This window comes from Cetorhinus maximus, chromosome 3 (genome assembly GCF_964194155.1).
Source record: "Cetorhinus maximus chromosome 3, sCetMax3.hap1.1, whole genome shotgun sequence".
Taxonomy (NCBI): domain Eukaryota; kingdom Metazoa; phylum Chordata; class Chondrichthyes; order Lamniformes; family Cetorhinidae; genus Cetorhinus; species Cetorhinus maximus.
Window position 1 is genome coordinate 203,345,453 of NC_135881.1, and position 27,417 is coordinate 203,372,869.

At 42.2% G+C, this 27,417-nt stretch overlaps 1 protein-coding gene across 2 annotated transcripts in view; it reads left to right on the top strand.

The window, feature by feature from the left end:
- The window catches only part of pign (phosphatidylinositol glycan anchor biosynthesis, class N), a 131,314-nt gene that overhangs the window by 98,695 nt on the left and 5,202 nt on the right, over nt 1–27,417 (top strand). The window contains exons 19-28 of one of the 2 annotated variants that reach the window (XM_078539641.1): nt 898–1,012; nt 2,269–2,377; nt 4,770–4,872; nt 10,158–10,260; nt 14,255–14,341; nt 15,996–16,051; nt 16,411–16,486; nt 20,886–20,959; nt 21,085–21,127; nt 22,101–22,153. In XM_078539641.1, coding sequence (XP_078395767.1) covers nt 898–1,012; nt 2,269–2,377; nt 4,770–4,872; nt 10,158–10,260; nt 14,255–14,341; nt 15,996–16,051; nt 16,411–16,486; nt 20,886–20,959; nt 21,085–21,127; nt 22,101–22,153 — 819 coding nt within the window. Of the gene's footprint in view, nt 1–897; nt 1,013–2,268; nt 2,378–4,769; nt 4,873–10,157; nt 10,261–14,254; nt 14,367–15,995; nt 16,052–16,410; nt 16,487–20,885; nt 20,960–21,084; nt 21,128–22,100; nt 22,154–27,417 lie in introns of those variants that run through there. The other variant, XR_013576264.1, reaches the window with a different exon arrangement.

Here is a 27,417-nt window from a genome sequence, read left to right on the forward strand (position 1 = left end):
TCAGGAAAGCCTTGCACAGTGCAGATTCACCCAAATAATGCTTCAAGGGTTAAGTTATGAGGGCAGGTTGCATAAACTTAACTTGTGTTTAGAAGTTTGAGGGGCGACCTAGTCAAGGTATTTAAAATGAGAACGGGATTTGATAAGATAGATACGCAAAAACTCCTCCTTCTGGTGGCAGAATCCAGAATTGGAGTGAATTGGACCCAAAAATTAGAGCTTGGATCATATAGGCGTGAAATCAGGAAACGTATTTTACGCAAAGGGGAGTGAACATTTGGAGCACGCTCTCCTACAAGTCTGGGGGCTGCTTGGGGGTGAATTGAAATTTTTAGGATTGAGATTGAAGGATTTTTATTGGACCAAGGTATTGAAGAATAATGAACAAAGATGGGTAAATGGAGTTGAGGGACGGATCAGCCATAATCTGATTGAATGGTGAAACGCTCAAGTGTTCCTTAAATGCCTCCAACATTTTACCCCCATATTACAAGGTTTATTCCACAGGGTCTGTCCTTTCTGTGTGAAGAAGAATCTCCTGATATCTGTCATAAAATTACCGTAATCTCAAAAAATAGTAAGTGTGGCTCCTGGAAAATACTTTGCAGCGTGTTTCAACAATGTGTTAAAGTGTTTTGTTTATTATAGAGTAATGTACTGATTGGTCACATTATAAACTTGAATTTGCAAATATACTTGAAAATTTACTTGGTGAGTTATGGGGACAGAACAGGGAAGTGCAATTAATTGGATACTTCTTCAGCACAAGACGCAAGTGACCGAATGGCGGCCTCCTGTGCTGCATCATTCTATGATTTCTACAGGCTTGAAGGGTTGAGTGGCCTTCTCCAGGCCACAGGACATATATTTTAATTTGATATCTTTTATTGGAAACAGAACAGGAGCTGGATTACTGACTGTCATCTGCAGCTTCATCTTCCTCTGTTCTTTCAAGACTGCAAAGGCAAAACCAGTTGAAACTACGGTGAACAGATGTGTATACACTGCACAGGTTTGGATAAATTACCCATATTTATATGGAATCATATTCTTGTCCAGCACTTCTAATTACTTTTAGCAACCTTAAGGCCTTTGAAAAAAGATTTTTTTCTTATTATTGCTGCTTTGTAGATGCTAATTGACTAATATTCAGAATTCTCACATTGTGTTAATACACTGAGTAATCATTTTCAGTGGCAGTTTGTCAAAGGCACATCTAATACATTAAATGTGTACAAATAATTTTTGATGCAATTTAGTGACGCCCATAATCAGTGGAAAAGAATAGATAAGAACAGCAGAACTAAAGAAGAGGCACACCTCAGTTTCCCCAACATTTCCCTGTTTCTATTTTCTGCTGGTTCTCGGAAGCGCTGCATGTACAGATTATAAATTTAGATTTTTTCCATGTGTATTTTCCTGGTGCCATCAGATCCCTTATCGTGGCTCACTCAAGTCACAACATTCATAAGTGAATCTTAGCAGTGAAAGTCAGACCCTGACCTCACCTAGCGTCCATCATTATGCACTCCTTACAGAGGCCATTGCATTCCGGTTGGGAGCAATAACCCTGGCTACTTTCTTTTTTCCTTCTTCTATCAAGACCATTTTCACAATTCAGATTATTATTTTTTTTAAACAAAGTGTTTTACAGGTTAAATGTCACAAAGCCTGATAGATTGTATATGATAGTACAGTGTAAAACCAGAGGGGTCAGTGTTTGAGGAGATGGGGAAAAGGAACTAGTAATGGGACAGAAGTAAAAGAGAAGTTCCTCTCATCGGTCAGGTCACAAGGCAACAGTCCATAATTGGAATGCAATGATATTTTATCAACTAAAACATAAACTAAAATTCAGACACTTATTTCAAAAAACTTGAGGTTACAATTGCGTATGAACTAATTTTTTAAATTATTTATTTATTAGCATACACATGCAATCCACTTTAAACTGTTTTAGTATAGTTCTTTTTGTACCAGGCCTGGACGAGCAAGGCAATTTGCTTTCAGGATTTTCTTGATACAGGTGTAGGGAGGTGCACCAAATTAGCCTGTGGCAGTTGGGTTTCCTTATCTGTAGCCTCCTTGCAGTCACCTGACACCCACTTCACATAACATCTCTTCCTATTTTGCAGCTGAGCTAAAATCACTGTGATATTTTATAGTGAGAATCTCTATCACTGTGTTGTTTCGATCAGAAGAATTTTTGGGACTGCAGCATTTAGTAGTACGAAAGAGATCTAACAAAAGACTGGTGTTCACTTGCAGATCGCGAGCATTGTCCTGTCAATCTATATTGTGAACACCACGCACTCCAGTTTGGCTGTTAAACATGGGCTGCCCTTAATCAGTCAGGTCATCAGTTGGATAACGCTCGGTAAGTGTGTGCTGCAGGAAGGTTTCCAAATGAAGTTAATTCTTTGTGGCACAATCAGTGACGTTGCCCTGTAGTTTTGTGGGCTCGGTGGCAACGCTCAATCGCGATTGGAACTGCTCTCTGAAGGTATGGAGCTGAGGTGATCATCGCTCTGTGAATGGATCAGAAGCAGCACAAACATAGAACTGTAGCAAAAGGCCTGCCCCTTCTCCCGACCAGTTTAAAACACTAGTGGCAGCCATGGTTCACTGATAGAACTATCCCCTTTGAATCAGAAGGTATGGATTGAAGTCCCAGCCTAGAAATCTGAGGGAAGTGTACTTGCGGTACAGATTAACTGTGATCAAATGAAACAGCAGAACAGATCTGAGGGTCTGAGTGGCCTATTCCTTTGATCTATATCCTCAACACCCTTACCTAACAAAAATCTATCCACCTGTCTTAAAAACTCCAGTTGACCAACTCTGGAATTAATTCAGATTTCTACTACTTTTTGTGTGGGGGAAAAAATGCTCCCTGATTTCATTCCTAAATGGCCTAGCTCTTATTGTAAGATTATGCCCTTTGTTCTGGATTCTCCTTACAGAGGAAATAGTTTCTCTGTAAATACCCTATTAACTCCCTTCATTAATGTAAATTCCTCAGTTATTTCCAAGCTTCAAGGATTAGTTTATGCAATCTGTCTTCATTATTTAACCCCTTAAACCCTGGTATTGTTATAATGAATCTACACTATAACCCCCACCACGGCACCTAAATGTTTGCTAAGATGTCCAGAACTGAGTGCAGTACTCCAAATGTGACCTGATCGAAGTACAACCTAACCATCACTTCCTCACTAGAATTTACAACATCAGAGATAAAGACCCATTTGATTACTCTTTGTATCAATGCCAGCTTTAGTGCATGGATAGCAACTCCCTTTTTTCCTCACTGTTCCTGATTTCTCACCATTAATAAAATATTCTGATTTGCCTTTCTTAGATCAAAAATGGATAACATCATTCTTCTCCACACTGAACTCCATCTGCCATAGTTTTGCCTAATCATATTGTCTCTCTGTGTCCCTTTGCAAATTCCTGTTTCCACGCACACAACTCACTGTGCCTCCTAACTTAGCATAATTTGCAAACTCCTTCATCCAACTCAAAAATACACATGGTGAAAAGTTGAGGCCCCTGCACAGATCCCTGAGAAACGCCACTTGCCATATCCACCAAGTTGAGAATATATCATTTAACCCGACTCTTTGTTCCCTTCCTCCCACCATGTGAGAAGATTACCTCCAATTAAATGTGCTCACTTTTGATGATAACCCTGTGTGTGGAACCTTATCAAATGCCTTCTGGAAGTCCATATTGACAATATCCATGGACTCCAATATCCTGTTTGTTAGTGACCATCTCAAAAAATGAGCTTGATTAATCAGACATGATCTAATCTTCACAAATCCACAATAGCCCTCAGTGATCTACTGATACTTGTCCAGTACTCAGTCACTCTGTCTCTGATAATAGGTTCCAGTAACTTCCCCAAACCTGATGTTAAACCAACAGGTCTGCAGTTACCTGGCTTCTCTCTCCCCAACTCTTCTTTTTTAAAAAATTGGAGTAAAGTTTGCAATTGTCCAATACAAAGACGCAATTTCTGAAGTTAGATAGCTTTAAAAAATTATGATTAATGCAACTGCAATTTCTTCACCTATTTCATTACCCTGGAGCGGAAACCAACCAGTCTCAGAGATTTGTCCATCTTATGTCCCACTATTTCCTGCATTACCATTTCTTTTTAACTTGTAATAAATCCACTAAGTTCCCCTCTTGACATATTTTTAAAATTGCTTTGTATCACGGGTATTTTGTCCTCCTCTTCAAACTTGATAATGGATACAAAGTACACATTTAACACCTGCCATTTCCTTAATATAATTTGTAGTGCTGAGGGAGTGTCACACTGTTTGAGGTGACATCTTTTGGAAATAACGTTAAATTGAGGGTTGATCTGCCCTCTCATGTCGACATCAAAGATCCAGTGGTATTATTTGAAGAAGACTGGAGAGTTCTCCTGACATCCTGGCCAACACTTAGCTCTCAACTACCATCACTAAAACAGATTCATCTCGTTGTGGTACCTTGTCCCTTGTCCTCAAAGTTTTAACTATTAGGGATTTTTCAGGAATGTTCCATTTTGAAGCTAAGTTGAAGTTTAATTTTGTACCTGAATGTTTACTGCTGCACAGTTCCAACTCCCAATCACCCAGAAATTATGGACCATCATACAATAATTGATAGGCTATGCGAGGGATGCGACTTTCAGTGATGTGATTCCCTATTTTACATTAATGTTTGACACTGCAGCACTATTGATTTTCCCTCATTATGTTTTGTTACAGCCTCCTCCTTACTGATGCCTTTGCTTAGCTCAACGTTTCTTTTCCAAAGACTGCTAAGCATTAATCTCTCATTGATGTCCACCTACCTCTTGCTCAGCACAGGGTATCCTTTCTCTTTATAAATCACAGTGCTGCTAATAATTTCTTGGAGAATGATAGAAGACCAAGTACTAAGGCTTTGTACCATTTTTTTGGAGGGTAATTTTATATCAAATATAGTCCATCCCTTTGAATACTCCGTACAACATGGATTGCTTTATGTACTGCTGTCCTTATCCGTTGTACAAATGGATGCTTAACCAAGGATATTTTATACGCTTTGCCTGTTTAAGTAGAACCATGTGTAATTGAGGTCAAAGTATGGCAAACTGTATAGTGCAGGGTTATTGTGTGCGTTTTTAGGAGAAGTTCCAGTGATCTTAATGATCCAACATCATTTAATGCATACAATAAAAGTTACGCTTTAATATCAGAGTTATGTAATAAGCTGTGCTTTTTAATGTAGTAAAATAGGGCACTGAACAGTTCCACATCAGAACATAAAATTGACAGTACCTAACAAAAGCACATGAGAGGTGCTCACTTTCCAATACACTCTATTTCCCCCTCGCCCATGATAGAGTTTGTTGTCTGGGATTCGTTTGGTCACAGGAGTTGGTTTGAATCCGTGAGAATAGGGAGTTAATTTTGTTTTGAGTGCTGCATTGACCGGGGAAATATTGTAAGGAAGGATTTACACTGGGTTGAGAAGTTAATGTGAAGAAGGAGGGGGAATGCCAATGTTAGTGAGCTTGCATTACTGCAACAGTATTTTCCTTGAGGCATCAGATATAGTCCCAGCTGCAATTTATTATACAGCAGTGAGACACTTCTCATGCGTTGTCACATTGTATTAACAACTGTGAGAAGTCCATTATATGCAGAAAGTCTTTTAATAGCTCATACCTGTAAGATCAATAATTTTAGTTTTAATCTGTAAAATCATGGTCTGTCATTCGCTATTTACCGGAATGTTCTTTGTTATCCTTGTTTGGTGGCACTCTAAGTGGTTGGGTATGTGGTTGAGGAACAAAGTACATCTGCATTGGCTCATAGAACAGGTCAGTCATTTTCAGAAGCATAACAATGACATTCAGTCCTGATTAACCGTAATTTCCTGCACCAGAACATTAGGAAGACCAAAGCCATCATCTTTGGCACCCGACACAAAGCCTGGGCCCTTACCACTGGCAAGACCTCTTCTCCGGCTGCTCTTTTGGGCTGAACCGAATTGTTGGCAATCTTGGAGTCTTCTTTGACCCCCAAACTGAGATTCTCATCCCATATCCTCTCTATTGCAATGACCTCCTACTTCCATCTTGATATCATTGCCGATCGTCATCCTTGCATCTCCCCTCCATGGTCCAATTCTTCAAATTCCCTCCCAAAATTCTCTTTGTCACGCATGCCCCCTATGTTTCTTCAAAGCCTTCCTCAAAGCTTAACTTTTAATCACCCTTCATAATAACTCTCTTGGCCTTATATTTTTTTTCCTTGCACCTCTGTGAAGAACATTGGAATGTTTTTACTATGCTGAGTGTGCTATTTGAAGCTGTTGTCATTTTACCTCCCTCAATAGGAGATGTCTGTTAATAATAAATTTTTATACCACCACATGAAAAAATGCGATTAAATAGTACCTTCATATTGGAATGAGTTAGAAACTCAGGTGATATTTGTAAACCTCTTGTTATTTTGAGTGTAAGTGCAGAGAGCTCATGGATTTATTCATCTCCAAGACCACTGTGTAACTGGCTTTTTGGCCACCTTCACCTGACCAAGTAACTACTCGTTCTACCTGTGATTCCCTCTTGCTCTGCAACTTCTCTCCAGCTTGCCACTGCACTGCCCAAGATCAACTCTTCCACGAGAACAGTTTACTTCTCCCTTAAACCCCTCCATAGTCCCTCCCTGACTGCACCATTTCCTTTCCTCGGTCTCATTCCTGCTGCTGTTGTCAATAGCTCCCTTTACTCAGACGCTTTCCTTTCCCTTTCAAAACTGTTTAGCACAAACTTATTTGATTGTCATTCTTGTATGGAGGTTATATTCTGAGCATCCTGTGGGGGTACTATTTGTATAAAAATTGTAAAGATCTGTTGACAAGCTGCCAACAATAAATACTCCCTTTAGAGGTCTATCAAATTAGACTATTAATGTTTTGATCATTCCTTTTAAAAAAAGAAATTTTCAGTGCCATAGCTTATCTAACAATATTTTAAATATGTTGATTTCAAATAAAATGTGACACTAAAATAGTTGTTTTTAGGTCCTTTTTATAGACTATAAAATGTTAATTACAGTCATTATGTTTTCATAAATATATTAAGGCAGTAAACTGTCTGGCAGCTGGGCAAGACCATAACCTATTGTTGTAATGGTAACACTCAACTATCATGTAGACCTACCCATCCTTTCACTTGATTGGTTAGTAAACCTCTCATGTGTAATCAGTTCCAGTGTGATCATAGATCCCAAAGTTTATTACTGAATTTAGTTTGTGGTTTCCAACGTGCACAGCAGGCTTAACAGTGACATAAAGGAAAATGCTGGATGATTCCGAGGTAACTTCAGCTATTTAAATCATGTTTTTAAACATGTAAGTAAGTTGTTCTAATGGTAATTAATCGCTCTCATAGCACCAAGACTTTATTTTCAGACCTGCTTAGTTCTGCTTTGACTGTTTGCACATCTCACTCCACATACTATGAGTTCTACTCTGATTATAAACCTCTGGGCTCAGACTAGTAATCATATTACAACTTCCACCATAAATAGCAGACTGGGTGAAAGGGAAAAAGTACAGCACAATCTTTGAGGTGAGACAATATTAAGCGGGGAGGTTTTTGTGTGTGTCAGCTGAGCTCATTTGTTATAATTCTTGTGTCTGACTCAAAAAATTGTTGGTTTGAACCCCATTAGAGCGTAAACCAGACTGGCACTCCGCTACAGTTCTGCGACAGTGCTGCATTGTTGGCATGTGTTGTACTTCAGATGAAACTTGCTTGCCTGCTGCAGGTGAGCAGTAAGAGTTCTCATGGTGCAGTTCACAAAAGAGCAGAAACTTTCCATGTGCCTCAACCAACGTCATTGGGAAAAGATTAGCTGGCCATTCATTCGACAACAACATTAAGTTACATTTATATATTGCCTTTTAATGCAGCAAAATCTCACAAGATGCTTGACAAGATGCAAATAAAAACATTTTTTCCACTGAGCCACATAAGGACATTTAAGGACAGTTGACCAAAAACTTGGGGCAGTGTTTAATGTAGTCAGAGGGGTTCTCGCCTACTGGCCGGAGAGCTGGCAAGAGACCTGCGTGGCCTCCTTTGGAGAAGGTCTGCTGAATTAAGTGCCACTCGGGCACTTAAGTGGACAGCGCAGGCCTTCCCCAAGATCAAGGACACCAGGGCAGAAATCCCGCCCCCTGAGAGCTGTGGGCCAATCAGAGGCTTGCAGCTGTGCCTTGCTCAGAGTGCCACTCAGCAGGCAGTGGGAGTTGCCAGTGAAGCGCCCACCCCCAGGCCCAGGATTGCTGAGGGACCCAGGCACAGATGAGTGATGAAGTGGGGGGGTGGTTTGTGGAGGAGTGGAGTTGGCAGCAAGGGCAGAGGGGTGGCTCTCAGCAAGCATCCCACCCCCCCCTCCCCCCCACCCCCAATCCCAATGTCGGGTCCTTCGATCGGACACTGAATATCTGATAATGAGAGACTCCCCAACCCCCACCCCCAGATGCCCGCAGGCAACTGCGACACGGTTTGCTTTTTGGACTCCCACATGGCGAGGCCCTGAGGCCCTTGCCGACTACTGGGTTAATACCAGGGATGATGGAATGGGGCCTTTTAACTGGGCATTAATTGTGCGCTTAAGGGCCTTAATTGGCAGTGGGGTAGGAAGGTCATTCATGAGCCTTCCTGCCACAGACTTAACCAGGGCAGAGCTGGTAAAGAGGCGGGGCCCCCACCTGCCACCCTACCTCCCGACTTAAATGGTCCCCACCACTAAACTCGCCTCGGGGGAGGGCATTAAATTCCACCCCTGGTCAAGGAGATAGGCTTTCCGACGTGTCTTAAAGGCGCAGGGAGAGGCAGAGAGATTTAGGAGGCTTCCAGAACTCGGGGCCAAGGTAGCTGAAGGCACAACTGCCAATGGTGAAGTGATTAAAATCGGGGAAGAGCATTGTGATCGTGTAGATCAATCGTGGGATCATGCTGTGCACAAGATGGCTGCAGCATTTGTTTCCCTAATAAGAGTGACTGGATACCATAGTAGTTCCCTGTCTGCAATATGCCTTGGATGTCTCTAAGAGAGGGGGTAAAATGTCACCTGAATGTAATTATTTTGTTGGGTGAGATTGAGAGCCAGTTTTCATGCAGGAATTACAAGTGGGAAGGAGAAATAGGATTTTGGAGTATTTTGGAACGCTCCAAATTACTAATTCAGTAATATTTGGGAAACTTTTTATATCTACTCATTTTGGAAGAGACATACTATTTTTTCCCAGTTTGTTAAAAAGACATCATTACCAGGTGGATTCCTGTGCAACCTGTAAATTACTTATTGTTCACCTCATACCATTGGGATGAGATAGTAAATCGAGGCAGCATGGAAATATTCCATTGAGAGGATTACCAAGTCAGTAGCTTAGATTTCCTCAAGGCAAAATTACACCAAACATCTAGACGTGAAAGACGTGATCAGACATACACACTAAGATAGCAGGAACATGCACTGTTATAATTCCTGCGTCTGACTCACAAGGTTGTTGGTGTGAGCCCTGCTTGAAGCATATGGTAGTTTGGCATTTCACTGCAGTACTGCAGGAGTGCTTTCCCCAGTGCAAGCAAAGGGAAAAAGGGCAGAGACCCACGACACAGGACCTCCATGCCCTCCACACTGCCGGGGTACTTCTGAGGGTCTCCTGAAAGCATGCATGGAAAGCAGCAGCAATTGGCTGTTTCAAAGCAGAAGGCTTGGATCCTGGGCTGCTGATATGTTGGATTTAACAAATTGACCTGTTTCCAGAAGCATGGAAGTTTGGTTCAGGCCAGATCAGGCACTCTGCTTTTGAGATTGATTTCGGATATAAAATGTATATGCATGTAATTAAAATAACAAACAACGCCCCTTTGATCAGAATGCTTTGCAGACCTGTTAAGTCCTTTTTTGACATTAGATACAGCAAACTAAAGGGCCATTGAAGAAAAGGGGAAAACAGTTAGTTTTATTTTATTTGTTGCAGATGAATAAATAATGACCTGGCCCAAATGTCACTGTTTGATATTCAAGAATATTGAAGAATTATTATTGACAGTTTAGCCTTTAACAACTTGGTGTTTCAACCAGATATGAGGCTTTATTCCCTCTAGTGCTGTCCTGCTTGGTGTTTATTTGGATTAACCTGGAACAAGAAACAATCCAGTTTCACAGTATTTCTCCTGTTGAGAAGGTAATGAGAAACCCATTGTTTTGAAATTGGTGGTTTACTAAACGTTATAACCAATGTCACGTTGTATGATAGTCCCTGCAAAAACATGATTGTATTTATATAAACAGATCCATGGAGGGAGATGGATTCTGTGTGTTGTTCCAAAAATACAAATCAGCAATATTGGTATTTAACATTAAACAATCTTGTGACAATGCATGTCACAATGTGACCTCAACATGAACATTTCTAGTTGTTGACCGAGCTGTGCTGGCCATTGCTTTTTCCATTTATTGGGCACATTGGCTTAATAGTGCACTCCTGAATGCTTCCTTAGACCCACTGTGAATCAGCCGTCACAAATGGACCTCCAAGAGCTGCAGAAACGCAGTGCCGGGGGTGTTGAGGGGGAGGTGGGTAGGGGTTGGGGGGGGATGGTGGGGAGTGGGGTGAATTGGGGGGGGAAGTGGAGGGGGTGGCTGCGGGTGGAGATACATAGTAGTACCTCAGTGTGTTTGTTGCATTGTTACTTTTAAACCAATTTGTAGCTGGGCCAGAGATGATGAAGCACTCATGGAGAGAGACGTGCAGTTTCAAGTCCGTCACTGATCTGATTTCCTGACGTCTGCTGCTCTCCCATGGGGAGGCACTGAATGGAGGACAGATGCTCTCCCCGCAGGGAAGCTGGGAAAACAATATGGGGAGTCACTCTTGTACAACTTCTGGCAGTTGGTTAATAGCATTGGCAGTGCTTCAAAAGACAGATCATTCCAGAGGTGAGGGGGTGGGAGACGAACTGGTGATTGGAAAAACAAAATTAGGTCTGTGAGGACAGCAAAAAGACAATAACGTTTAAAAATGAGAGAGAGAGTGCTGAAGAAGATATCAGGGGTGGGAAACGCTATCTAGTCAAGAGCACACGTTCCAATCACCCAGCTCAAGCTACAGTCCACTTGTAATTTCCCAGGGCTTGAACAGTCAGAAGCATGACAGTGACTTCTATTAATAGGTTTAACAAATTTGCGTTCCCTGCATAGAACTCACTGCTGCAGGAACCTGCATTATGAATTTGGATGCGGAAGGGAGGGCACACTTCACAGTGGTTCACCTAATTAAAATTCATTCATGCTGACCTCCGCACTCGAATTCCTGATCCACAGTCCCTGTCAAGTGAAGTCTATGCCGGAAGCACCAGCTGATAAAATCTGTTCCTACAGGGTAAAAAAAAAATGACAAGTATTCTAAAATAATTTCAAAAGTAAACATGAAACAAATCCTAAAGTAAAACAGACTAGTATTTCTGAGCTTATTTCAGGCAAGCAGATTGATGAGTCCATTTTTACTCACTCACTGGACAGAGGGCGGTTATTAAAATTGTTGCAAACCTGTCTGTATTCAACTTAATGAATAGTTGAATGAATAGGTGAGTGAGTTCAGTGGTAAGATTCTTTATAAATTACAGGGACAGGTTACAGGCAAGTTACAGATACAGGTCAGTAACAACTTCAACATTGAGTCATTACTGACTTGTATCTGTAATTTACCTGTAATCTGTACCTGTAATTTGTAAAGAAACTTACCACTGAACTCACTCACCTATTTTATTCCCAAATATTGTGTAGTTAAATACAGAACCTGTCACCACGTGGCATTGTTTAGGTATGAAATCAGGGGCGAACTCCGGGGACTAGTTTTTCAGGCCTTGGCAACCAGGTTAGAGGGGATCTGCTTTCGCTGTCTCCAATTTGCTGTCCCATACCTGCCTGTGAGTGTGAGGGTTTGCCCCATGAGCACAACACTGGGAGATCAGCCCTAATGGAAAGTCACCGTGGCAGCAAGAAAAAAACAAAATAAAAGTAGTTTGTTAATCTACAGTGTCACATCAGTTGGATACAAGTTGCAATATGGCACTCTAAAAACTGTACAGTGCCCTAACCAGGCTGCCTTCAAGCATTGTGTCCAGTTTTGGTCAAGAAATATGGAAAACATTCAAGTTATGGAGTTTGTGCAGAGTGGAACCATGAGAAGAGACTGAAGAAACCGAAGGTCCTTACGCTTAATAAGAAGCAACTCCAAGGGGTACTCGACATTTAACAGCATAGCTAAGGTTAAACTAGAGCACTATTTCAAGGTGTGCCAGGATACAGTACAGTACGGGAACAAAAGGAATCCAGCTCAGAACTGGCAACGGGCAATTTAGGACGATGTCAGGAAGAATTTCACATAAAGAGTGATCAACACTCCGAATAGTCTTCTAGGTAAAGTGAATTTGAATTAAAGCTCTAGATTAATTCAAGAGACAGTTCATTCTGAATTACCTGGAAAAACTCAGCAGGTCTGGCAGCATCGGCGGAGAAGAAATCAGTTAACGTTTTGAGCCTTCATGGCCCTTCGGCAGAACTGAAGCATAGTTAGAAGAAGGGAGAAATATAAATTGGTTTAAGGTGGGTGGGGTGGGGGGTGGGGGGTGAAGAGACACATTGAGGGTGTGGTGATTGTGGAGATGAGCAGATAGTCAAAAGATGTCACAGACAAAAGTGTCAAAGAGGTGTCGAAGGTGGTGACATTTGTCTGAGAAAAGTGCTAATTAAGAATGGAAGACAGGATATTCAAAGTACAGCTCTAGTGGGGGTGGGGTGGAAAGGCTAACAAGGTTTTAGTTTAGATTTAAAAATAATGGAAATAGGTGGGGAAAGAATAATCTATATAAATTATTGAAAAAAAAAGGGGGGGTGGGGTGGGGAAAGAAACGGGGTGGGGATGGGGGGAGGGGGAGTTTAAGATCTAAAGTTGTTGAATTCAATATTCAGTCCGGAAGGCTGTAAAGTGCCTAGTCGAAAGATGAGGTGCTGTTCCTCCAGTTTGCGTTGGGCTTCACTGGAACAATGCAGCAAGCCAAGGACAGACATGTGGGCAAGAGAACAGGGTGGAGTGTTAAAATGGCAAGCGACACGGAGGTTTGGGTCTTTCTTGCGGACAGACCGCAGGTGTTCCGCAAAACGGTCGCCCAGTTTGCGTGAGGAGAGACCAAACGCAAACTGGGCGACCGTTTTGCGGAACACCTGCGGTCTGTCCGCAAGAAAGACCCAAACCTCCCTGTCGCTTGCCATTTTAACACTCCACCCTGTTCTCTTGCCCACATGTCTGTCCTTGGCTTGCTGCATTGTTCCAGTGAAGCCCAACGCAAACTGGAGGAACAGCACCTCATCTTCCGACTAGGCACTTTACAGCCTTCTGGGCTGAATATTGAATTCAACAACTTTAGATCTTAAACTCCCCCTCCCCCCATCCCCACCCCGTTTCTTTCCCCACCCCCTCCCCCCTTTTTTTTTTCAATAATTTATATAGATTCTTCTTTCCCCACCTATTTCCATTATTTTTAAATCTAAACTAAAACCTTGTTAGCCTTTCCACCCCACCCCCACTAGAGCTGTACTTTGAATATCCTGTCTTCCATTCTTAATTAGCACTTTTCTCAGACAAATGTCACCACCTTCGACACCTCTTTGACCCTTTTGTCTGTGACATCTTTTGATTATCTGCTCATCTCCACAATCACCACACCCTCAATGTGTCTCTTCCCCCCCCACCCCACCCACCTTAAACCAATTTATATTTCTCCCTTCTTCTAACTATGCTTCAGTTCTGCCGAAGGGCCATGAAGGCTCGAAACGTTAACTGATTTCTTCTCCGCCGATGCTGCCAGACCTGCTGAGTTTTTCCAGGTAATTCTGTTTTTGTTTTGGATTTCCAGCATCCGCAGTAGCTTTTAGCTTTTTGTTTTTAGACAGTTCATTCTACTGACCAAGAGCAAAGTACGTTATTGTTTATTCTGGATGGAGAAACCAAGGTGGGCTGAATGGCCTCCCTCATTTGTATTACAATGTGGTTATTCGTAAGGGAGACACCAATCAATCATCTGTTCCTTCATTTAATACTTCCAATAATATAGATTGACACGATGTTCCAGTCATGCTATTTTCTTCTAGCGCTGAGATTTGCTTCCATTCCGCAGTTATCCATGATCAATTTTGCCCAGAAGGCAGACAGAACACAGGTTCGATACCTTGGACTGGATGACATAAGGCGGTCATATTTCTTTGTATCCTTCTGCATTTAGCTTCTAGGTTTGTGATTATATTAAGATATTTGTTTCTAGTTAATCATTCAAAGCTTGAAAATGACAATTCTAAACCAAGTAGCCGTAGGTGCTAGATTGACCAACTGTGTATATAAACATTTATGTAACCAGAAACAAATGCAGACAACCCTATCTCTTTGGAAAACATTAAGGAGCCACTGGGGGCCGCTGAGAGTTGAGCTGCCACTGGGGCCTGGAATTTAGGACAGAACTGCCAGATCCTATTTAAAGTGCAGCTCAAATTCTGTTGGGAGAGATGTATGTTGCTGTGTCTTCTGAGGCCCCCGTCCTCTCATAGAGTCAAAAGGGCATTTCTGGGGCAATTTGTGTGCTGCCCCAGAAATTCCTCTCATTATCCCTCGTTTGAACCTAAAGAAACTCTTGCCAGCTGAGACCAGGCGGCGAGAGTTCGTTTGGCAGCCTTATTTGGGGTCCCAGGATAAATGTGAACAATCCCGGAAGGAATCAATTAGCATATTCTAAAAAAAAAACAAAGCCTAGAAGAAGTAGGTGAAAGGCTTAAAGTACACTTGCCTTCAGCTCTTGGTAAGGCTCATAACCGTTCCAATTGTCCTTGCGATAGAGGAGGTGAGGAGCCTCTGTCACACCCTACAGCAGTGGGCCACCCACCTCAAGTATTTAATAGAGTTCATCTGTACAGTTTTGAATTGGATCTGCCTCTTATTTCCATGCATGGCTGAAACTTCCAATCACCTGTGGTGCAGCACACACAGCATCTCGGGGCCTAAATTTGTGGTGTGCCTCACCTTTGCGCGGCCAAGATTTGTGCCATTTCCCTCATTTGCTGTTGAAATTAAACAGGGCTCCCCATTGGCTTGTTGAGGTTATACGTCGGAGTAGTTGAGCCATATGGACCATGAACATCCTGGCCCTGTGCTGTGTTAGCTGGTCTCAGCCATGGCAGTAATGCTATGATTGCTCTTCAAAGAAACTGCCAGTGTTACTTCTCCTGTTCACTATCCAGACACCCCTACTGGAAGTGTGTTTGGGTGTGTATGTGGAGGCTGGTTGAGAGCAGTATTAGGCTCTCCTGTGATGCTTCATACCTGCCTTCACATTGGCTGTGGCTTGCATGTAAGCAATGACAAGAAGCCAATACTTTAAAGAGAGATGGAGAAGAGGAGAAAATTAGTGTGGGGAGAGACAGGGGAATTGAAGAATTTTACATCTTAGATCTACTTAAAAACGGGTTACAAAAGCTTATATTAAATAGAAATATCTCAACAGATTCAGGTTATGCAGGCGGTTGTGTTGAATGGCGGAGCAGGCTCGATGGGCCGTGTGGTCTACCCCTGCACCTGTTTCTTCTGTTCTTATGTCAGCTGCGCTGCATTTAATCTCCGTGAAAGTCGTTTTGTTCCAGGCCACTTGTCGTCCTCATTTTTGTGAATTGTTTGAATTTGAATTCCAGGTTGCATTTAAACTAATTCAGAGTTTTGAATGTGTCATTGACTAATCTGCAGTATTTTGGTTTTGATATGACTGTAAAGCTAGTGGCTAATTATAGTGTTGCATAATTCAAGTACAATGAGAATTGCTTCAATTCGATTCATGTTGTTGATGTCTGATTTTCCTTATCTGGGAAATATGTAAGATTTTCTTCATTGTGACAGCTTTCTTTGGGACTGGAAATATAGCTTCTATCAACAGGTAATCTGGACAGTTTTATATTATCTCAGTGAACGATTTCAAATAGTTACCGCCTTGTGCACAGACAAGAAATGCTTTAAGTTTAAGAAGTTATGATCATAGAATTCTTGCATTGAATTCATGTAACTCACATCATTGCACATATTCTGCACTTCTGATTTATAGCATTTAGGATTAGAAAGTCAGAATATATTTTTAGATTATATGAAGAAATGATTGTGGATATATGAAATATGAAAAGGTGGGTGAGTACTCAATTTAAGCATTTTCTGAAGGGGGTTGGTTCAAGGAGCAGAATAATGTATTTACAAATAAATACGTGTTCCAATGTAGCTTTATCCTTTGTTATCTCATTCCAGTTTTGATCCTGCATCAGTCTACTGCTTCTTGACTGTTTTCAATCCTTTCGTAATGGGAGCATTAATGATGTGGAAGGTCAGTATATTCAGCCTAATGTACAGAAAATCTCTGGTTTCATAGATTATTAAAGGTCACACTGATTTTTCCCTGTCAAGATAATTACCGATAAGGTAGTTCACTCAGCATGTTTAATTTATTCAACCAGAAGTACCCTACAATACCACCCATTGCAGCATCCACTTGTTTCTTAAATGGTTCTGAGTTTTTCATATCCGCTGTCACACCTGGGAGTCCATTCCATATTTTCAATAATCTGTACATGAACAGAACTTCCAGATATTAACTTTGCTTCACCTGACGGACATATTGAGGTAGCTGCATCACCGCCTGTAAACCCTGGCAGCAGGATAGTGGCATCTTCTGTGACCCCTTCCGCCTTGGACTACCTGCTGGCCCTGCGCCCCTTGTGCCTGTGCCTGTCCTCCCACAGGTGACTCCCCAGGAAGCTGCATAGGGACACCCGGCCTTCTGGCCCTCTCTTCCTCCTCAGAGGAGGTGCCTCCAGCGGAGACCACAATCCCCATTACCAGGGTAAGGGAAGGCAGTCTGATACATGGAAGGTCCCATGCAGTGTGTGAACCCTCTGAGGGCCTGGAAAACAACACTGACAGGGGGCAATAGGTTCAAATGAGTAAAAGATCAGCTCCGACTGTGTGGGTGGACACCCCATGCCACATTCACTCTTTACTCCCTGGGTGGAACCACAGGAGATGAACTAGTCAGTCCAAACTCTTCCTTTTACTCATTTGAACCTATTGCCCCCCCTGTCCTATTCCCACAATTAAGTTAAAGTAATATTCTGGACACCAATTGTCTCCGACTTTACGTAGCCTGTGCGATTTTTTTGGTCGTTGCGTGGGCAAAACGGGCAGGTGGGCAGGCCTCCATTTGCAAAACCTCATCCACAGGTGGGATAAGAGGGGTCAGTGGCCTTGTCAAAGTGGTTAATGAGGAGCGCAGGATATCACTTGCTGCTGGTTGCTTCTGTGAACAGGACAACTTCATTTCGCTTCAGAGCTGCATTCAGAGATTTTTGAGGCTTCAGTTCAGGGCTCAGTGTTGTTTTCCAGGCCCTCGGAGGATTCACACCGCGTGGGCCCTTCCAGGTATCAGACAGCCTTCCCTTACCCTGGTAAGGGGATTGTGGTCTCCCCTGGAGGCATCTCCTCTGAGGAGGAAGAGAGGGGCAGAAGGGGGAGGAGGTCAGGTGTCCCAATGCAGCTTCCTGGGGAGGGACCTGAGGGAGGAGAGGCGCAGGCACAAGGGGCGCAGGGCCAACAGGTAGTCCAAGGCGGAAGGGGCTGCAGAAGACGCCACTATCCTGCTGCCAGGGTTTACAGATGGTGATGCAGCTACCTCAATGTGTCCGACGTGCAATGCTGAAGGAGGTTCCATCTCTCAAAAGAGACAGTGACCTCCATTTGTCAGAGGATCAGCTCTGAGGTCAGCTCCGACTGTGTGGGTGGACACCCTATGCTAGTGGCGTTGAAGGTCACAGTGGCCCTCAACTTCTATGCCTCTGGCTCTTTCTAGGGCTCAGTGGGAGATCTGTGTGGAGTCTCCCAATCAGCTGTCCACAGTTGCGTAAAGCTAGTGACAGAGCTAGTGACGCTCTGTTCAGGCGGGCATTGACTTTCTTTTGTTACCATACGGACGAGGCCAGCCAGGCAGTGCGAGCCAGAGGCTTCGCAGTGATCACTGGTTCCCCCGCGTCCAGGTTACAGTCGACTGCACACATGCCCATCAAGCCGCCAGTGGGTGAGCCGGGAGCCTTCGTCAACAGGAAGGGATTCCACTCCATGAACGTGCAGATAGTGTGTGACCACAGGATGCAGATTCTGCAAGTCTGTGCAAGCTCCCATGACACTTACATCCTGAGGCACTCCCAGGTGCTGAGGCTCTTCAGTGCTCCAGCCTGACTGGATGGATGGCTGCTGGGTGACAAGGGCTATTCCCTCAAAAGGTGGCTCATGACGCCTCTCCGCCATCCAAGAACAGAAGCTGAGCAGCAGTACAACATGAGCCATGCCTCCACAGTGGTAGAGAGAACCATAGGTCTTCTCAAGATGCGCTTCTGATGCCTGGACCATTCAGGGGGCATTCCAATACCCCCCAGAGTGTGTGTCACTGATAGTGATTGCATGCTGCACTCTCCACACTCTGGCATTGGCAAAGGGGGACGCACTGGAGGAAGAAGATCTTGACACAGCTGCACAGGCAACAGATGATGAGTCCAGTAGTGAGTCCAAGGACGAGCACGGTGAGAACACTGAGGGTATAGATGCTGACCTGGGTAACCTCCAGGGAGGCAGGGGCACCTGGGATGCTTAACCGTAGTCACTTATTAAGTTAAAAACTGGCAACTTGCTAAAGTTAGATAATAAAAACTGTCTGGCCTGAGCTGCAATGTTTTAATTTGTTCAGATTTTTTTTCAAACTTATGTCCATTCTAGATGCCCATTCGTGCTTTTGCTGTTTGACAAACTGACTCTTTTGTGAAATATATTGAACTGTTTTTTCACGTTAATGGGAATATGCCATGCAGTTCCTCACGGAAGTGATGTGCACTTATTTTGGGGTTTCATAACATTTCTTGCCACTCCATTACCCCAGATACTCAGATACATTTTTGCTTTTCATTTAAGCTATTGACAATCATGCTCCTATTTTTGTTAAACAGCTGAGGTGCCACTTAGGAACCGGGTATTCAGTAAGTGTCCATCAACAGCCAGCAAATACATTGTCAGTGATCAAAATCTGTCACTGGTTTCATCTATCAAATCCGAGGAGTGGTTCAGTTTCTGTGTGAGGGCTCCAGGGCTTGTCACTAATTGCCCTGAACAGCCACAGTTCTAGTGACTCATAACTCCCGTTGAAAAAAAACTCTTTCGGGTTGATCAAATACTCCTACAGATGTGAAATATCAATACTAAAAATGAGCAGTTAATTTCATTATTTATTTTAATGTACGTAATTATTATCCCTTTTACAGTGGGAAGATTCACAAATAAATATTTCATTTACCAACTAAATCACTGAGGTTTCTTTTGTTGGTTGCCTTTTGCTTTGCAGGGGATTAGGTAGTGTGGTAGCTAGATACTGGTCTTACACCCCTGCTACCTGTGTTCAAATCCAGTGTCTACGAAATACCTCACTGCACATTTCTCATATCAATTCCACTGACAAGTTGAAGACGTGGTGCAGTAGGTGCATTTTACATGTATTATAATCATTCCCTGTCTATCTTCAGGGAAAAATTCCATGTTTTGGTTTTAAAGAATGCATAAAGACAGAAAATTCTAAAATGCTGAGCATGTCGGGCAGCATCGAGCACAAAGGAAGAAGGTGTAGTTGTTGCTCGTTTTCAAATTCTGCATTAACCGTATAAGATAATTATCCTTTGTCAATAGTCAAGAACATTACACCGGATTTCTTCCCCTGGATTGTGTTAAAGAAAGAACTTGCATTTATATTGCGCCTTTCATGACCCAGTGCACTTTTACAGCCAATGAAGTCACATGAGGGGACATGTTTTATAACATTTATAAAATCTTTTAATTTTTAAAAAAAATCTGTTCATCTCCCTGAGGCAGCTCTTGTGCCTCAGGGAGATTTCCAAATGGCACTCGCACGCATGCACAAGTTCACGCTTGCCTGGCTCACACTACCCCCTCACCCCGCCAGCACAGGCTGCACTGAGCGCTGCCACTCACCTTTTACACTGGGCGGGCCTTAATTGGCCCACCAGCGTGAAATTGCCTTCCGGCCCTGATCGTGGGTGGCAATCGGCTTCCCGCCCGCCCGCCCTTGCCGAGCCCGCCTGACATAGGCGAAATTCTGCCCCAGGAGCTACGCTCAGGCAGAAGTGCTGAGCGCCCTGGTGAAAGACTCATGGAAAAACAAAGTAGAACCACAAGTTAAAATTAATATTTACATTAACCTTTCCATCCTAATGATCTAACCTGCTATAAACAAAATACTCTGAGGATTTATAAAATATGATTATATCTCACTGATGTTGACAATGACTCATGAGTGACAAAGTTGATTATCAAACAACACCCTCTTGCTGTTTGTACTAAATCTTTATCCTCTCTTTGTACTGTAATTTCTGTCTTCAGTAAGGTGTTCAGTTTCTGTTGGGCTCCCTGCTAACACTTCTGATTGCTATAAAGAAGTGAATGTTGCGATCTTATCCGGTCAGATAGTGCAGAAAAGAAGCATCTTGATGTTGTGCTTGGAAAAGCCACAATTCCGCGTTTATAGTTGATTTGCCTATTTTATGTCATTTGAAGAACATTGACCATGACACCTAAAGTTATGTAATCTTTATTTTTTTGGGCAGTGGGATATGTGAAGGTATTCACAGTGGTGTAGAGCCGGAACCAAATGCAATATCTTACAATTTTTGCAGATACTAATTCCTTTTGTGATCGTGATGTGTGCATTCGAAAGTATTCAAGTTTCAACACGTTTGTCATCAAACAGGTACACCAAATTAGATCATGTATATTTTGTATAAGAATTTTCTTCTGTGGTGTACATTTTGAAATGTCACTGAAATTCATTGCCAGTGAATCTTTAATATATTTTCTCGTGTTCTTTCCCAATAGTTTGTTTCTCATTGTGCTTGTCATCTCAGACATCATGGCTTTGGTGAGTTGCTGCTGATACTTAAATGATCAAACCGAGGTTGAACTACCTAGTGTGAGTGAGAACATGCTTTGCACCGCTCCACTTCTGGTCAGGCTAATATGAGATAAGGTTTGGAATTTTTAGTGTGGCACAACCTACCAAGAAGTTGGACCCAAACGTTGTACCCATCCCCCATCTCATTCTGCTGATGCAAAGTTACACTCAAATTTCCTGCAAGTTGCATTAAAATATGGCCAGATGTAAAATTGATGGAAATCAGTGTAAACAATGGGGGCCCAAGGAAAGCACAAATTCAGAATATAAATGTCTTCATTTAGTTAAAATTAAAATTTGAACTAATTTAACCAACATTCCTGCCCATCAGACACAGCACATTTAAGAACCTGTAATTGGGGAAGATTTTCAGTTTTGATGTGACTTGAACTGATGCCATAAAAACACGCATTCAGAGAAACAGAGAGAGCAGGTCTCAGTGAGGATCCTTTTCTTTAAAAAAAATAAGACCATCAAATGTAATAAAACACCAGAAAAATCATTTTGTTTTCTGCTGCAGCTGAAAATCTGGTTGTAATTTGAAGAAAGTCTCTGACTGAGCATGCAGGAGACCATGTACACTGTTCTGTAACTCGTGGCTGAGGCCTGGCTGCTATTACAAGCGAAGGGATCAATAGACAATCGTAAAAGACCAAGGAAATTTGGGAACCTTATATATGGGCACACAACACACTCATGCTCAATGTTCCGCAAATCTTTTAGGCTGGCATTTGATTTGCCCCCTGATTGTGGGTGTATCCAGGTGCAACTACGCACGAAATTGGAGGCCGAGATATCTAGGCTACTGCCTTCTTACATAAAGAAGCTTTAAAAGCAGGAATCTGATCGGGACATTATTGTGCTCATTTAGGGAAAAATGCCTTTTAACATTTTGCAATGGATGGTAATTTTGGTGTTTGTCGTTAATCTTCCATCACAGCATTTCTTCTTTCTGGTTAAAGACTATGGGAGCTGGCTGGACATTGGAACAAGGTATATACACATTTTGCATTGGGTTTAAGGTCACTTGACATTTTTATTTATAGTATACATGTTATCTATTGTGGACCTATTTATTCATATTTAATATGTATTGATATATCTATATATGCAGATATGTATATAATGTATAATATATATATATATGCATATGCACACATTTGTTTTGTGAGATACATATCTTCAAATCTTTCAGAGCAGAAACTTTAGTTTCACCTTCCTTGATTCCCATCCACACCCCTTGCCACCACAATACTCCACTGCACTAATGTAAACATTGGCAAAACAATATTGAGGGTTTAACCTCACAGTAGTCAGTTTAACCTTTCAAAGAGGCTGGTTGTTTGTCAAATTTAGCATGCTGAAACATGAATCTTAACCACGCTTATATTAATTGCTGATGATGCATCTGTGTAAGCGGAGTCATATCAGAAGCACTGAAGGGGGTTGGATTGTCCATCTTGGATTTCATGCTAGTCTCAGTATGAATAGAGCATACGTTGGTTCTAACAAGTTATCCGACCTCTCTGAAAGAGACCAAGACTGTAAATGTTGCTTATCTAGAGCTGTTACTATGATCTTCCTGCAACACTTTTAAAATGGCAAAGATTCTGTGATGATTAGCATGTTGTTCTTTATTCATTACTGCTTTTATCGTAGCGACCACACCTAATATACGTCAGATAAGGTATCAAAAATGTTAACATCCCAAATGAAAGCACTCATTCAGTTGACCAAATATGACCTTTTTAATCCTTATTTATCTCCCAGTTTGCAACATCCTAGAGCCGAAGCTTTGTCATAATGTTTGCAAACTTCAATAATTGCTCAAAACATTTTACTCAGCTCAATTAATGAGAGCCTATCATTTTCTATTTTTAGGTTTTCCCAGTTAATTAAAGCCTTGAGTTGAGATGTGGCCCTTTCTCCACCTTGGAGCTATGGTGTCGATACCCACAGCTAGCTGAGTAACAGCACTTCAATCACAAGGATTTAATTAATCAGGAAAGGTAACAGCCTGTGGCAGCAACAGTGCTGCTTTTCCTCTTCACCCTGGTCTATTCTAATCCAATTCCCTTCTTTTGCAGTTGCATCAGATTTAACCCCACTCTACCAAAGCCCCACTGTCACTCTTGCGAGTGCTAATCTTCATTGCTGTTAACCTGAAACCATAGAATTAACAGATGTAATATGATTGGAGAATTAGAAAGTTTGAGACAACAACAACTTGCTTTTATGTAGCACCTTTAACAAAGCAAAATGTCCCAGAATGCTTCACAGGAGCGTTATCAAACGAGATTTGACACCGAGCCACGTAAGGAAATATTAGGATAGCTGACTCAAAGATTAGCCAAATAGATAGGTTGTAAGGAGTGCCTTACAGGAGAACAGAGAGGCAAAAAATAATCAAGTCCACTAACTTTGCAAATACCCCACCTCGGAAACACCAATAAAAGTTGCCTTTTGGCAGCTGGATTAAGAGTCAGTATGTTTAACAACTACTATGTACACTAACAACACATTCAAGGCCAATAAGGCCCAAAAAACTTGTTAAATTTTGGCAGGTGAATTTGGGTATAACATTGACTTCGGCCAATTGTATAAAACGGGCAATATTGAATCAGCTGCCTGTTATACCTCTCTTCCAGTTTTAATATCTAAAGTCTCTGATTCAAAATCGTCCAAGGTCATACATTTACTCCCATTTTTATTTGTGTAAATTTTGGCGCAAAATATATTGCATTATTTCTGCTAGGATCATACCTTGGACATCTTCGGGTACTGTGCTGATGGGAGGAAGCTGCTCGCCAACTCTTTCTTCTCCTGAGAACACTTTGCACACTTTCAATGGATTCCAGGCACAGGCTCACCCTCTCTGCAGCTAAAAAAGACAAATTGCAGCTGCTCTCCAGGCCCAGAATGTCATGAATCATCCCAGGAGGGGTGTGCTGGGGGTAGGGGGGGTGTAGGAGGATGGTGTGGGAGGGGCAAGGAGGGGGTTAATGGTTGTATAATAAAAACTTTAAGCTGCCTCCATATCTTTGGTTTGTGAACCCAAACCTCTCCCTACAAATTGACAGGGTTGGGGGGAACGGGGCGGTGGCAATCCATAACGTTCGTCTTCCTGAGCACCTTTGTGCTGAATCATCCAATGAACAGCTTCTAAGGAAAATGAGCTGGAAGACTTGGAAGTCTCTTTTATAATCTATTACAATGCCAACACTGGCCTGGCAACTACCTTAGACAATGACCCCAGTTTTGCGTTGTGCCAAAGCCTCAGGAAATCCCAGACAATAAAATGGGGGACGGTGGCCTGATGTAATGGGTTCCTGCCTCTTATTGCTACCTCAAGTTAATTCCCTAAGCAGAGGAAAGAAGACTTTATTTTACCCATGTTGACATAATGCCATAAAAAAACAATGTTTAGCTGCTTCTGTGTAATGTTGATTGAATTGCAAACAGTCTTCTACAAATAAACTTCGGGCTTAGTTTTTAGTACCACAGTGTGCATGCATTAATATCATTCATATCAGTCTGTGACAATGAAGAGAATTGCTAAGAAAATGTATGAATTCTGAAGATCTTTGCCTATACAAGTGGCCATCTTTCTTGCCTGGTACGCCATGTAGCAATGTAGAGTGAGAATTGATCTGTAAACCTCTCATAACTCATGGAAATTCACCCTTGGATATGGGAAGTGGAACTCACACCAGTGCCGAGACTAACATATTCCTGCCTTCCCCTTGGCATTAGTAAGGCAATTGGTGTGGGGAAAAAAATTACAATTAATTAAAAAATTAATTTTAAAACTTAATTAAAAATAAATTACAATGAAGTGTAAAGAGCAGGGACACTAGAGTAATAACTTAAAATATGATAGTGATAGCAGGATAGGTGATGTATTGCTGCTGCAGCATGTGAGAGCTGCTGGACACCAAGGTGATCCAGAGCGAACACATCTGTAGTAAGGGTTTGCAGCTTAAGGAACTTCGGATCTGAATTGAGGAGCTGGAGTCCGAGCTGCCGACATTGCGCCGCATCAGGGAGGGGGAAAGTTACCTGGACATTTTGCTTCAGGAGGTGGTCACACCCCTCAGATTAGGCCATTCAAATTTGGTCCGTGATCAGGGACAGGAGGGTGTGACTGCAGGGGAGGCAGGTATGGGGACCCAGGGGGTAGCATTCGAGGAGCCTCAGCCCCTGCAATTGTCCAACAGTTATGAGGTTCTTGCAAGCTGTGTGGATGAGAGCGGGGACTGCAGGGAGGATGAGCGAACTGACCACGGCACCATGGTACGGGGAGGCTTTCAAGTGGGGGGAGGAAATAGGAATGTGGTAGTGGTAGGGGATAGTATTATTAGGGGGATAGATACGGTTCTCTGCAGCCGTGAGCAGGAGTCCCGAAGGCTGTGTTGCCTGCCAGGGTTAAGGACAGCTCCTCAGGGCTGGAGAGGAACTTGGAGTGGGAGGGGAGGGATTCAGTTGTCATCATCCAAGTTGGTACAAACGACATTGATAGGACAAGAAAGGAGGTTCTGCTGAAAGAATTTGAATAGTTAGGAGCTAAAATAGAGAGCAGAACCTCCAAGGTAATAATCTCAGGATTATTACCTAAGCCACAGGCAAACTGACATAGGGTAAATAAAGCCAAGGAATTAAATGCGTGGCTCAAAGTTTGGTGTGGGAGGAATGGGTTTCAGTTCATGGGGCACAGGCATCAGTACTGGGGTAGAAGGGGGCTGTTCCAGTGCAACGGGCTTCACTTGAACCATGCTGGGACCAGTGTCCTGGCGAATTGAATAGCTAGGTCTGTAGAGAGGGCTTTTAACTAAATGGAGTGGTGGAGGGTTCAGGAAAGGGAATATGTAGGCTTACAAAGCAAAAGGATATGGCAGCCTTGCAGGGCAGCCAAATAGGTAATGTTACCCAGAGTGGGACAGGAATGGACAGAGTGTACAAACATTAAAAAAATTAGCAAATGGGCTCAACGGGGGAAGAAAGGCAAAAATAATGGCTCTTCACTTAAATGCACATAGTATTTGGAACAAAATAAATGAATTAATGGCACAAATAGAGGTTAATGGGTATGATTTTATAGCCATTACGGAGACATGGTTACAAGGAGACCAAAGCTGGGAACTAAATATTCAGGGGTATGTGACTTTTCAAAAGGACAGACAGGGAGGAAAGGGTGGTGGTGTATCTTTGTTAGTACGAGATGGAATAAGGAAGATAGCAAGAAATGATCTTGGATTGGAAGATGTAGAATCCATAGGGGTGGAGGTAAGAAATAACAAGGGGAAGAAGACTCTGGTGCGAGTAGTATAGACCTATAGTCTACAGACCATACTGTAGGACAGAGAATAAATCAGGAGCTAATAAGGGCATGTAAAAAAGGCAGTATATTAATCATGGGTGACTTTAATCTTCATGCAGATTGGGAAAATCATATTGGCAATGATAGCCACGAGGAAGAATTCATAGAGTGTATTTGGGACAGTTTCCTGGAACAATATTTGTGGATCCAACCAGGATCAGGCTATTTTGGATCTGCTGACGTGTAATGAGGCAGGTTTAATAAATGATCTCAGAGTAAAAGATCCCCTAGGAAACTGTCACCATAACATGGTAGAATTTAGCATTCGGTTTGAGACTGAGAAACTTGGGTCAGAAACAACTGTGTTAAACTTAAATAAGGGTAATTACAAAGGAATGAGGGCAGAGTTGGCTGAGGCAGACTAAGAAAAGAGTTTAGCAGAAAAGATGGTTGATGAACAATGGCAGACAATTAAGAAAAAGTTCATGACTCACAACAACCATGATTAACCAAAGAAGCTAAGACTAGTATCAAATTGAAGAAAAAAACATGCAATGTGGCAAAGATTAGTAGTAAGCCAGAGGATTGGAAAAGTTTTAAAAAACAACAGAAGATGGCCAAAAAAGTAACAAAAAGAGAGAAAAGAAACGTTGAGGTTAAACTAGCAAGTAATATAAAAATGAACAGTAAGAGCTTCTTTAAATATGTAAAAAGGAAGAGAGGGGCCAAAGTGAACATAGGCCCCTGAGAGAATGGGACTGAGGAAATAATGCTGGGGAAATAATAATGGGGCACCAGGAAATGACAGAGGAGTTGAATAAATACTTTGCATTGGTCTTCACGGTAGAAAACACTAATAGCATTCCAAAAATTCTAAATAATCAAGGGGCAAAAGGGGAGAGGAAATAAATACAATGACTATCACTAGAGAAAAAGTACT